Source organism: Haliotis cracherodii, unplaced genomic scaffold (genome assembly GCF_022045235.1).
Source record: "Haliotis cracherodii isolate W230 unplaced genomic scaffold, xgHalCrac1.p SCAF_25, whole genome shotgun sequence".
Lineage (NCBI taxonomy): Eukaryota > Metazoa > Mollusca > Gastropoda > Lepetellida > Haliotidae > Haliotis > Haliotis cracherodii.
Window position 1 is genome coordinate 9,713,346 of NW_027266281.1, and position 14,213 is coordinate 9,727,558.

At 41.9% G+C, this 14,213-nt stretch overlaps 1 protein-coding gene across 1 annotated transcript; it reads left to right on the plus strand.

Annotated features, from left to right (window-relative positions):
- The first annotated feature begins 3,517 nt into the window (after positions 1-3,517).
- On the plus strand, positions 3,518-14,164 carry LOC139472761 (ATP-binding cassette sub-family C member 3-like). Its single transcript, XM_071255229.1, has 5 exons — positions 3,518-3,602; positions 11,006-11,182; positions 11,795-11,917; positions 13,550-13,678; positions 13,952-14,164. The coding sequence occupies exons 1-5, from the start codon at positions 3,555-3,557 to the stop codon at positions 14,162-14,164; spliced, it is 690 nt and encodes a 229-aa protein (XP_071111330.1). The 5' UTR covers positions 3,518-3,554.
- The last annotated feature ends 49 nt before the right edge of the window (positions 14,165-14,213 follow it).

Below are 14,213 nucleotides of genomic sequence, written 5' to 3' on the forward strand. Positions count from 1 at the left end.
AGGGTAACAAGACAGACAGGGTAACAACAAGTACCATTTTGATATGACGCGCCGGGGATCGAACCCCGGACATTCCGTTCTCCGGGCGGACGCTCTACCACTAGACTATGGAGGCGGTTATGATCAATCGAGTTGTGTGTTCTGTGGCAACACACACACACACATAAAAAAAAAATATTTTACACCCCTAACGCTCGGATCAGAGACCCCTGAAAATCCAGGTTAGAATTCAGGTTTTCTGCAGCACATGTAAGAGGCGACTAACGGGATCGGGTGGTCAGGCTCGCTGATTGACCTTTCGCGAACTCTGACCGACCAATGGAATAACTGACATTAGCCAATCAGAAGACAGTTTTCTCGTGCTTTACAGCACTAATTTCAAATTGGCGACGCTTCGAAACACATTTTGACAAATTCTCGCTTAAAATTTGAAACCTGAACAAAAGAACATTCTCAAATCGGTAGTATATGGTCTAGGTTATATAGATTCAGTCGTTAAGCCCGTAACTATCGTTCAGAATACCCCGTTTTAAAGTCTTGGAGGCTGCATGATTAGAAATCACTTTCCGACTCACTTTCATGATCTGGTAAGCGACGCTTTGATTGGTCGGATGAAAGGTCGTTCTGACGTGACCCCTATCGGATGTCCTCAGATCTTTGTTTAGTGGTAGCGAGAACTAAGGTCTGAATTTAATAGATTGTTATCAGTTATGCTTCTATACCAGTATTGGATCAAGTGGTCAAGCTTGGCGACTTGTTTGAATGCGTGTCATTGTACCCAAACGTCTTGGGACGTTGCTTAGTATATAAATCAGTGGTTTGTCATGTTCAGAGTCAGTAATATAGCTAGAATATTGCATAGTGTAGCATTATAAGACGGACGAAATTCTATAAGCATACGTTGCTGGAGGCAGTGCTTTGAGATAATTTATTGCTTACAATTAATGAATTTAAGTGAGTTAGTTTGGTTTTACGCCGCTTTTAGCAATATTCCAGCAATATCACGGAGGGGGACATCAGAAATGGGCTTCACATATTGTACCCATTTCGGGAATCGAACCCGGGTATTCGGCGTGACGAGCGAACGCTTTAACCACTAGGCTACCCGACCGCCCATATCAATTTAAACAGTATTCCAGTTATATCAGGGTAAGACCTACCCCGTGAAGATCCAGGGTATAATAGGTCTTGAAAAACCCATGCTTGCCATAAAAGGCGACTGTGTTTGTCGTAAGGGGCGACTAACGGAAATGAGACTGTCAAACACATTGTCACATTCGTCACCTCTCGCCCCTTTCCGTAACCTGCAAGAAGACTCGTCCCCCTATCGATGAATGTTATGTGCGAAAATACGACAAACCAATCAGAATGCGCGTATGATTTCAAGTTCTTCGTCAAAGAATCCCTCAGCAATAATTTTTGATTTTACATATGTCTTGCATCTAAAAATATACCCAAGACACGGTTAATTGTGTTCAATCATACTGTATAAATCCGCATGTCCCGATGTGATTTAAATTGCATCTGAAATATATATAATATATGGGGAAATAAATGTGAACCATTACGCAACGAGTTGACAATTGTTTTAGGTATGCCCGTTTGCGCAAAGACGGAACCCGGTCGCAAAAATGGCCATGATAGGGGCACGAGTCGCTATTCGGCTTGTCCCGGAATAACACGAGTTGGTCACGAATGACATTGTCAGTGGCATTCGTCACCACTCGCCCCTTTCCGTAACCTGCAAGAAGACTCGTACCCCTATCGACGAATGTTATGTGCGAAAATACGACAAACCAATCAGAATGCGAGTATGATTTCAAGTTCTTCGTCAAAGAGTCCCTCAGAAATAATATCTGTTTTAACATATGTCTTGCATCTAAAAATATATCCAAGACACAGTTAAATGTGTTCAATCATACTTTATAATTCCGCATGTCCTGATGTACTTTTAATTGCATCTGAAATATACATGATATATGGGGAAATATTTTTGAACCATTGCGCAACGAGTAGACAATTGTTTTAGGTATGCCCGTTTGCGCTAAGACGGAACTCGGTTGCAAAAATGGCCACGAGAGGGGCCATTCGTGACCAACTCGTGTTATTCCGGGACAAGCCGAATAGCGACTCGTGCCCCTATCATGGCCATTTTTGCGACCGGGTTCCGTCTTTGCGCAAACGGGCATACCTAAAACAATTGTCAACTCGTTGCGTAATGGTTCACATTTATTTCCCCATATATTATATATATTTCAGATGCAATTTAAATCACATCGGGACATGCGGATTTATACAGTATGATTGAACACAATTAACCGTGTCTTGGGTATATTTTTAGATGCAAGACATATGTAAAATCAAAAATTATTGCTGAGGGATTCTTTGACGAAGAACTTGAAATCATACGCGCATTCTGATTGGTTTGTCGTATTTTCGCACATAACATTCATCGATAGGGGGACGAGTCTTCTTGCAGGTTACGGAAAGGGGCGAGAGGTGACGAATGGAGAGGGGCACGAGTCGCTATTCGGCTTGTCCCGGAATAACACGAGTTGGTCACGAATTTGTTAGTGGATGTCCAGCGTTGGCACAAACACAGTATCTGAAGCGACATGATGGAGTGGCTTAATCATGTCATTACCCTCTTCGCAATGCTTCTGGTTTTGACACAGAGGTCCATCCATGGTACGACCCGGAATATGTAGAGGGCGTCATGGAAAATGATAAATACAAAATTCGTTTGGAATAGGCCCGTATCCAGGCCAACGAACCTGATCTTGACCTTTCTGATAAATCCAATTACATCATTTATATTATTGAATTTTCTGTCCCTTTTGACACTAATGTGATTGACAAGATACGGTAAAAACATGGCAAATATAAAAGCAGACCTGGCTTTCGAAATGTCACGCTTGCACTCCAGGTACCAAGTTGTCTGACTCCCATCGTTCTCGGTGCCTTAGGTTTGGTACCTCCCATTCTGTTGACTGACACTGGGAGAGTGCTCGGGTTGGCAATCTGCAGTGTTGGGGAGTCTTCACATTCTCCGAAAAGTTCTGGGTGGGTTTGACTAGGCAGCGCTTCCTGGGAGAAGTCCCATTCGCTGTCTGGGCTGCATGTAGAGGGGGCAAGGGCCCTGAGCTGATGATGAGCCTAACCAGCCTGACTGTGCCAGGATCATCCAAACCCTCTTTGCTGCATTTGGTATTTTAATCTGTAAATAATAATAATAAAAAAATAAATAATAATAAAAATGATAATGATAATAACAATAACAACAACAACAACAACACATGGACATTGGTAACGGTAATTATAATGATGATTTTGAACCACAGCAGCAATTAAAACCGTACCAATGACACCAAAAGATAATACTGAAAGCGTCCTATAAATTGCACTGCAACCTAGTATTTGCGTTTCTATTTCGACGCCTTAATTTTTTTATGCGTGTTATCGAAGCCGGCCTGTCAAGAAATGCTATGTCATTGTAACCGGGAAGGGCGGCAATGTACCACTAGACCCTCTCCTCACATCAGAATTCTCTGGGTATGGCTCAGAACGACAGCTTTGAAGCCTTTTGTGGCGGGGCAATATTTGTGAGTATTCATTTGTCATACGAAATATAACTCACATTAGATTCATACGTTCACATCTTCAGCAATCTATGCTTGCTGTAAAAGGCGACTGTGCTTGTCGTAAGAGGCGACTATCGGGATCCGATGGTCAGACTCGCTGACTTGGTTGATGCATGTCATTGATCCCAATTGCGTGGATCGATGCTCATGATATCAATCACTGGATTGTCTGGACAAGACTCGATTATTTACAGACCGCCGTCATATAGCTGGAATATTGCTGAGTGCGGCGTTAAACAACAAACAAAATTTAAAAAAATACGTTCACACGTCCCCCTTGGTTGTTGTCGATGTTTAATTAGTCACCCCTTGAAGGTTCTCACCGACCCAGTTGATTGACGATAAAATTTAGATGTAAATACGACTTTACCTGACTCGTATGTAAAGGTCTGAACATGTATGTTTTAATATGATATTTCCCTAGTTGTGCTATTGTTGGATCAATGGCTGGAGTAAATAATGACAATGTGTTATACAATGTGTTATGCAACCCTCGGCTTGAAACTGTCTGTCTTGACCTTACAAAACTGTCAAACAGACAAGGTTATCGTTATCATAAAACACTGTGTCCAGAGTTGGGGCAGAAATTACTTTGTTTTCGAAAGAATATTTTTAGCTATGCTGGTCTTGAATACATGACAATGTTTATGGATAACAACTTCTTCTATTCCTTGTCATGACGTTTCAGAGTTGCCTATTGCGCCTCTGTCAGTAAGTCTGAGTAAGTCTAACTGATTGAATAAAGATAAACCACACACAGAAAACTGTAAATGATTGGGGTTAAAGTAACCTACTCACAAACACACACACACATACACACACGCACGCACGCACGCGCACGCACGCACACATATATATGGATTGAGTGGATAGAAATGTGTTGTGTTGTGTTGGAGTGAGTGAGTGAGTTTGGTTTAACGCCGCTTTTAACAGTGTTCCAGTCATATCACGGCGTGTCAGCTTAATGTGGGAGGAAAGCCCGAAGTGATGCAGGTCTCAGACGTTTACCACTTCGGTGAAAGCCACGAGCACGGGTATGGTGCTGACAAACCTAGAAACATAATCGGGGCGAACCGGGATTCGAACCCACAATCATAGGTTTCTGGCGTGCCTAAGGGACGCAACACCGCACAGCGAATCGCGGCGCCTTAGACGACTGGGCCACCCGTGCCCCCTTGTGTTGTGTTGGAAATTTTGTAACTAAAATAAATGGCGCCTGCTATGATGCCCGAGTATATGGCATAGTGGGCTAAGTTAATAGGAAACAGTTAAACTGTTCAGTAAAGAAAACGAATTGGTATTAAAGCCTTGTCTGAGTGTAGAGTGAGCGAATATGAACTTACTCAGTTCTGGACTTAGACGGGCGGTGGGGTAGCCTAGTGGTTAAAGCGTTCGCTCGTCACGCCGAAGTCCCGGGTTTGATTCCCGACATGGGTACAATGTGTGAATCCCATTTCTGGTGTCCCCCGCCATGATATTGCTGGAATATTGCTGAAAGGGGCGTAAAACCATACTCACTCACTCACTCACTCTTGTATTACGGTACACCAGTGTGACAGGGTGGTGATCTATAAAACATGCCGTGTGTCACGTGGTCACCGCTGATATGGGACACTCGCTCCACACACTACAGCGCAGTGATGACTTAGCATTTGCCTGGCATTTGTAGTCGGGTAGGAGTGTGTTCACTCTGCTTTGGGGGACCATATATCACAATATTCAGTTTAAAATACGTCGAGCTTGAGGAAATCTGTCTTTGTTTTTAGCGCAGCCCCAAACTGCTACGAGAACGACTCGAGAGACATTTGTGTTTAACGCCTCTTTTAACAGTATTCCAGTTATATCACGGCGTGTCAGCTTAATGTGGGAGGAAAGCCCGAAGTGATGCAGGTCTCAGACGTTTACCACTTCGGTGAAACCCACGAGCATGGGTATGGTGCTGACAAACCTAGAAACATAATCGGGGCGAACCGGGATTCGAACCCACAATCATAGGTTTCTGGCGTGTCCAAGGGACGCAACTCTGCACAGCGAAATGCGGCGCCTTAGACGACAGGGCCACCCGTGCCCTTCTCCCCACCCCTACCCCCACCCCCCACCCCCACCCCCCAACCCCGCTTTCAACCAATGCAATAATTTAGGAAGACACCTCAATATATAAAATACTATACATGAACAATGTATTACATTCTTATCATTGACGTATCCTAAAAACATGCGACGACTGACCAGCCGGTCAGTCAAAACTCAAAATTGCTAGAAAATTAATGAAACTTAACAAATCTGACAAATTTAATTACTGCATAAGTTTCACGTTGCTAAATTTTTAACGAAATGTTATCTTGACTAATGACACACAAATTTCCCTGCTTCACCGAATTTAAGGAAATGTAATATTTATTCGAGTTAAAACCTTTGAACTGCTCCCTAAGTGTTGATTACCTGCGCCCAGTTCTTTTGAGGGTATGTTGACATTAAGCAGTGCTGAAGGAAGGGGGCATGTCATAAGTTTCATAAAACTGATTGATCAGCAGTGGTGCCCTAGTTCCGGGGATTGATCAATGACTCTACCAGGACATTGACGAATGCTTGGTTCTGATTGGTTAGAAAGAGGCATACTTTCCCCTTCTGAAACCTCCTTTAAATTAAGCCTTTTGGCACAAAACCCATGTGTATGAATATGGAAAACGTACAACGTAATGGATAACCACTCCTGGGTCATTGCATATATAGTGACGTTTCGATGAAGAGTCTTTCACCGTTATCCAGCTGGACTGATAACAACCAAGTGTTGAGAGGTATAAATGCATAAGTTGTGATAAGCAGATTAACATAGGCAACAGTGAGTGAGTGTGGTTTTACGCCGCTTTTAGCAATATTCCAGCAATATCACAGTGGGGGACACCAGAAATGGGCTTCACACAATGTACCCATGTCAGGAATCGAACCCGGGTCTTCGGTGTGACGAGCGAACGCTTTAACCACTAGGCTACCCGACCGCCCAACATAGAATGGATCACAAGCAGATAATTGGCTGAAGCCATGTGTGCTGTACGAATAACGAATAGCACACAAGTAATTAAGCTAACGGATATGGTGAAGCCAGATACACAGTGAGGATAAGGATTAAAGGGATTATTCAGTTGTGACAAATTGATAGGATCCCGATTAAAATAGACTATTGCTTAATTCTATCTTCGTAGGCAGAAGAGATATATGCCAGAAGCCCGAAGTGATGCAGGTCTCAGACGTTTATCACTTCGGTGAAACCCACGAGCACGGGTATGGTGCTGACCAACCTAGAAACATAATCGGGGCGAACCGGGATGCGAACCCACAATCATAGGTTTCTGGCGTGCCCAAGGGACGCAACTCTGCACAGCGAATCGCGGCGCCTTAGACGACTGGGCCACCCGTGCCCCCTTTTATGTCACTATGGAACCGGCATCCTCCCCCCCCCCCCCTCCCCCTTAAGTTCTGAGAGTGGGTGGGGTTGGGGCTTACGAGTTGGGGTTAGGAAATAATAAGTTTTCCATTCATCAAAATAAACTTTTCAGGAGATTTAGTGTTGGAGTTGTTTGCATACACATACGCATTACAAATTAAAAAGCAAAAACATTTTGTTTAACAGCACAGTGCATGACTAACAGATGTAGCCTTTCAGCCTGCGTGCCCACATATCTTTTCTGATCACATGCACATCTTGGGTACATTAACTGTTCTGCAGTGTCCAGGAAAGGCTACATCTCACTTATTGCAACTGAGACACATATAAAGCTCTCGTGGATATGTGACAGAAACAATAGGGAAAAAGCAATAACAGAAAAAAATGTACTTGATAAAACAGCGTTTTAAGCAGAGCTATTTTGAGAATGCCTTCTCATTGTTCTATAAATACCCAATCGATGGTTGTAAAAGTATATTGAATACCAAAGGAAAAGCCAATATCTAATTCGAATGATAGATAACTTGTGAGTAAATATGAATACTTAAAAATATATCTGGAACCCCTAAATATGTGCATGTCATGATGGCTTAAGTTTGATAGGCTGGACAGAAGCCGGCTGATATCTTATTTCACAAGGTATTGCTAGTGGCAGTGTTAACAAAAGAAAGAAGAAACTGGTTCATGTAAATATTTGACTGTCTGTGTAACAAGCATGAATCAGCAAAATGTGTTTACGTTGTGTGTATACCTTGTAGTGTTTTGTCAGTTGGTCAACGTTGAAATAAATTTGCACGAATTTCGTGTCTAATGTCCTACCAGTGTAATTGAGGTTTACCTATTATGGGAGCTTTTTCATCACTATTTGATAGTGCTTATGATATTGTCCACTACTATGATTCTTGCTGCTGCTACCTGTACAACTACTATTGCTTCAGCTACTATTACAACTACAACTTTTTTTAATATTTTGGTTGACCTATATTAAAGGAACAAGACACATTTTGTGTCACATCGACTCAACCATCACCATATCAACGCCTTTTATTTTTATTATTTTAATATCTTGGTTGACGAAGTTGTAGAAAAAGACACTGTTTGTGTCATATCGACTTAATGCTCTTACAACCATGTTCATCAATATCTTGTATGACGTAGTTTTAGAACAAGACACTCTTCGACTGCACATCGATTCAACTATGTTATGACATGGTCTTTTATATCCCGATTGACATGTATTTACAGAACAAGACACTGTTTGTGTCACATTAACTCAACCTTCTTATGTCATGGTCTTTTATATCCCGATTGACACGTATTTACAGAACAAGACACTGTTTGTGTCACATCAAATCAACCTTCTTATGACATGGTCTTTTATATCCCGATTGACATGTATTTTCAGAACAAAACACTGTTTGTGTCACATTAACTCAACCTTCTTATGACATGGTCTTTTATATCCCGATTGACATGTATTTTCAGAACAAGACACTGTTTGTGTCACGTTAACTCAACCTTCTTATGACATGGTCTGTTATATCCCGATTGACATGTATTTACAGAACCAGACACTGTTTGTGTCACATTAACTCAACCTTCTTATGACATGGTCTTTTATATCCCGATTGACATGTATTTACAGAACAGGACACTGTTTGTGTCACATTAACTCAACCTTCTTATGACATGGTCTTTTATATCCCGATTGACATGTATTTACAGAACAAGACACTGTTTGTGTCACATTAACTCAACCTTCTTATGACATGGTCTTTTATATCCCGATTGACACGTATTTACAGAACAAGACTCTGTTTGTGTCACATTAACTCAAACTTCTTATGACATGGTCTTTTATATCCCGATTGACATGTATTTACAGAACAAGACACTGTTTGTGTCACATCAACTCAACCTTCTTATGACATGGTCTTTTATATCCCGATTGACATGTATTTACAGAACAAGACACTGTTTGTGTCACATTAACTCAACCTTCTTATGACATGGTCTTTTATATCCCGATTGACATGTATTTACAGAACAAGACACTGTTTGTGTCACATTAACTCAACCTTCTTATGACATGGTCTTTTATATCCCGATTGACACGTATTTACAGAACAAGACACTGTTTGTGTCACATTAACTCAACCTTCTTATGACATGGTCTTTTATATCCCGATTGACACGTATTTACAGAACAAGACACTGTTTGTGTCACATTAACTCAACCTTCTTATGACATGGTCTTTTATATCCCGATTGACACGTAGTTACAGAACAAGACACTGTTTGTGTCACATTAACTCAACCTTCTTATGACATGGTCTTTTATATCCCGATTGACACGTAGTTACAGAACAAGACACTGTTTGTGTCACCTTAATATTAACTCAACCTTCTTATGACATGGTCTTTTATATCCCGATTGACACGTAGTTACAGAACAAGACACTGTTTGTGTCACATTAACTCAACCTTCTTATGACATGGTCTTTTATATCCCGATTGACACGTATTTACAGAACAAGACACTGTTTGTGTCACATTAACTCAACCTTCTTATGACATGGTCTTTTATATCCCGATTGACACGTATTTACAGAACGAGACACATTTTGTGTAACGTCGACCCAACGCTCTTATGACAACGTTCTTTAACATCTTGTATGCCAGGTAGTTGTACAACAAGACACAAGATGCTCAACACTCGCATAGCTATGTTGTTTCATTCAGTCATTTGTTGTATATATGCTGTATATATACTTATAACGAACTACGGTTATTATGAACTAAAATTAGTGGTCCCTTTGAGTTCGTTATAACCGTAGTTTGCTGTAGTTCACAAGATGCTCAACACCCACATAGCTACGTTGTTTCCTTTCTATTTTCAGAACAAGACACCTTTTGTGTAAAGTCGACCCAACGCTCTTGTGACATTAACATCTTGTATGCCAGGTAGCTGTACAACAAGACACAAGATGCCCAACACCCACATAGCTACGTTGTTTCCTTTCTATTTTCAGAACAAGACACCTTTTGTGTAAAGTCGACCCAACGCTCTTGTGACATTAACATCTTGTATGCCAGGTAGCTGTACATCATCACACAAGATGCTCAACACCCACATAGCTACGTTGTTTCCTTTCTATTTTCAGAACAAGACACCTTTTGTGTAAAGTCGACCCAACGCTCTCGTGACATTAACATCTTGTATGCCAGGTAGCTGTACATCATCACACAAGATGCTCAACACCCACATAGCTACGTTGTTTCCTTTCTATTTTCAGAACAAGCCACCTTTTGTGTAAAGTCGACCCAACGCTCTTGTGACGTTAACATCTTGTATGCCAGGTAGCTGTACATCATCACACAAGATGCTCAACACCCACATGTTGTTTCATTTCTACTTCCAGAATGAGTCGCTGTTTGTGTAACGTCGACCAACGCTCTTATCAGTGGTCCCTTTGAGTTCGTCATAGCCGTAGTTTACTGTATGTTCTTTAACATCTTGTATGCCAGGTAGCTGTACAAGACACAAGATGCTCACCACCCACATAGTTATGTTGTTTCTTGTATGACAGGTAGCTGTACAACAAGACACAAGATGCCCAACACCCACATAGCTATGTTGTTTGATTTCTATTTACAGAACAAGACACCTTTTGTGTAAAGTCGACCCAACGCTCTTATGACAACGTTCATTAACATCTTGTATGCCAGGTATCTGTACAACAAGACACAAGATGCCCAACACCCATATAGCTATGTTGTTTCTTGTATGCCAGGTAGCTGTACAACAAGACACAAGATGCCCACCACCCACATAGCTATGTTGTTTCTTGTATGCCATTTGTTGTATATATGCTGTATATACCTATGACAAGCTGTGCTGTTTCATTCCTACTTCCAGAATGAGTCTCTGTTACTGGACAGCAGTTGGCCGCGCTTCACGGAGTGTTTCCAGGAGAGTCTGGTCGTGTGGGTGCCATGTGGCTGGCTGTGGGTCTCCCTGCCCTTCTACCTCACCTACCTCTGTCACCAGGACGGCGTCTCCATCCTCATCAACCCCCTTAACACCCTCAAAACAGTAAGACAGACACAGTTAGTTTATTAAAGTGATATTCCATAGGCAGCACTAAAATACCATTTCCATACAAAATGTCCTAACATCCAGACTTAAAAGGCTTATCAGACACTGACGATAAAATAAGTTAATGTCACCTTAATATGGGAGGAAACCCGAAGTGATACATGTCTCAGGCGTTTCCCACTACGGTGAAACCCACGGGCACGGGTATGGTTCTGACAAACCTAGAAACGTAATTCACTGTGCAGAGTTGCGTCCCTTGGGCACGCCAGTAACCTATGATTGTTGGTTGTAATCTCGGTTCACCCCGATTATGTTTCTAGGTTTGTCAGCACCATACCCGTGCTCGTGGGTTTCACCGAAGTGGTAAACGTCTGAGACCTGCATCACTTCAGGCTTTCCTACCACATTAAGCTGACACGCCGTGATATGACTGGAATACTGTTAAAAGCCGCGTTAAACCGAACTCACTCATTCACTCCTATGACAAGCATAGGTGGCTCGGGACCTATAAACTGACCTGGAATTCCTAGGGGTTTCTGTTGAGCAACATGTCCATGGGTGGGTAAATATGAAACTGTGAGGTCTGTGAGGTCTGTGTCGTGTTCTCAGTTTTTCAGCTTGTTCCTGTCCTTCCTGGCGGTGATCGACCTCATCAAGGCAGCCAGCGATGGCGAGGTCCAGAAGATCCACGATGTTGTGTATGTCTCGGGTGGAATCAAGGCAGGGACATTTGTAAGTAGCGCTTTCTACCCAGGGGATTTCAACTGTTCCAATAATACTGCAAGGTTTCAAAATAATATTGCAATTGTGTGTATCCTTGTTGTGTCCAATATGGTGATGAAGCTGAAGCCATCCAGTCCTAGATTAAGTAGTTTTGAGTTAAGGGACGTACTTGTCAGTATTGTCTGATAGATATTTGTAAACCTTTCTGTATGGATATCCACATTCTTCATCAGACACGTAATTTGGTTCAAATGAAGTAGGAAAAGGATAAAAAGTACTTATGAAGATTTTATAAAATCCAGCGATAATATCATGACTAGGAAAGCACAGATGATATATTATATTGTCAATGATATAAAGACCATAGACCATGGATAGGGACACTGTGCATTACACCATTAACTGTGACATTCGCAAATCTGACAAAATGTTTCCTAATGTGGACAGTCATTACAACCCTACATGAAAGATGCTGTGCTTTTTAAAAAACTTTATAGAGTGACAAAAACGTCAGAATACTTTGTAGAATTTATGAAGAATTGTAGAAAGAGGTTTAGAAAAGGAAACTGGCTATTTGGAGTAAAGATGTAGTGTGCAGGAGTTTAAGAGCGGACTACAAGGCCATGGGCCGTGAGGTGTACATGAACATTTGACGTGACATGCTGATGACTTCATATGAAACACCATGACATCACCATGTTTGTGCAAGCCACATAACCAATGTGCATAGTTTTTTACAAAACAGGAACTAAGCAATCAGACAGCTTGATTATTTTTTGCACAATAACAATGTTTTGCACAAGCCATTTCTTTTCTCTGGTTGAACTGTTTTCATACACTTGAACTAGCATAGGAATTCTTGACATGAAAAACACTAACTAAACGTATTCTTAGAATGTACATTTTGTGCAACAATTTCAAATTTTGAGTTGTTTGATCTGTGTGCCTAACGACGGTGGATCGTAGCTAGAATTGTGGCGTGTGATGTTTGTAATTTGAGTTGTCTGATCTGTGAGACTAGAAACAAAGCATCGTAGCTAGAATTGTGGCGTTTGATGTTTGTAATTTGGAGTTGTCTGATCTGTTAGTCTGGAAACAAAGCATCGTAGCTAGAATTGTGGCGTGTGGTGTTTGTAATTGTGAATTGTGTGATCTGTGAGTCTGGAAACAAAGCATCGTAGCTAGAATTGTGGCGTGTGGTGTTTGTAATTGTGAATTGTGTGATCTGTGAGTCTGGAAACAAAGCATCGTAGCTAGAATTGTGGCGTGTGGTGTTTGTAATTGTGAATTGTCTGATCTTTGAGTCTGGAAACAAAGCATCGTAGCTAGAATTGTGGCGTGTGGTGTTTGTAGTTCTAAGTTGTCTGATCTGTGAGTATTGAAACAAAGCATCGTAGCTGACACAGTGGCGTGTGATGTTTGTTATTTGGAGTTGTCTGATCTGTGAGTCTGGAAACAAAGCATCGTAGCTGACACTGTGGCGTGTGATGTTTGTAATTTGGAGTTGTCTGATCTGTGAGTTTGGAAACAAAGCATCGTAGCTGACACTGTGGCGTGTGATGTTTGTAATTTGGAGTTGTCTGATCTGTGAGTCTGGAAACAAAGTATCGTAGCTGACACTGTGGCATGTGATGGTTGCAGTTGCTGGCGACGATCTTGATTCAGCTGGAAAGGAAGAAGGGCATCATCACGTCCGGTGTTCTCTGGTTCTTCTGGTTCTTGACCACCCTCGCAAACATCATCCCCTTCTACACCAAGATCATCCAAGAGGTCAGTTACCATGGTTACATCCAGGAGATCAGTTACCATGGTTGCATGAGTGAGATGAAATACCATGCTTACATCAGTGAGGTCAGTGGGGTCAGTTTCCATGGTTACACCCATGTACACCTCTGGCTGAGACACTGCATCGTTAAACCATTTACTCACTCACTGTAGCAGTGAGCTACACATTCGCGTTTGCAGCCCTACCTCTGATAAATCTTAATGATAATGTGTGTGTTTCATGGGATGACCATGTTGTATCCATGGACTGTGTTTCAGGATTACAATGGCCACATATTCCGGTTCAGCATCTTCTACATCTACTTCGCCTTGATGCTACTGGAGCTGGTACTGCACTGCTTCGCCGAGAAGATGACGCGAGCCGGATACTACGACCTGGGCAAGGTAGGTGCACTGCTTCACAGAGAAGATGATGCAATCCGGATACTACGACATGGGCAAGGTAGGTGCACTGCCTCACCGAGAAGATGACGCGAGCCTGATACTACGACCTGGGCAAGATAGGTGCACTGCTTCACAG

Excerpts from the sequence above, each read along its gene's own strand:
- LOC139472761 (XM_071255229.1), top strand. The coding sequence starts at position 3,555 with ATGGCTCAGAACGACAGCTTTGAAGCCTTTTGTGGCGGGGCAATATTT. Across the intron at positions 11,918-13,549 it reads GAATCAAGGCAGGGACATTT|TTGCTGGCGACGATCTTGAT; the intron begins GTAAGTAGCGCT and ends TGATGGTTGCAG. Across the intron at positions 13,679-13,951 it reads ACACCAAGATCATCCAAGAG|GATTACAATGGCCACATATT; the intron begins GTCAGTTACCAT and ends ACTGTGTTTCAG.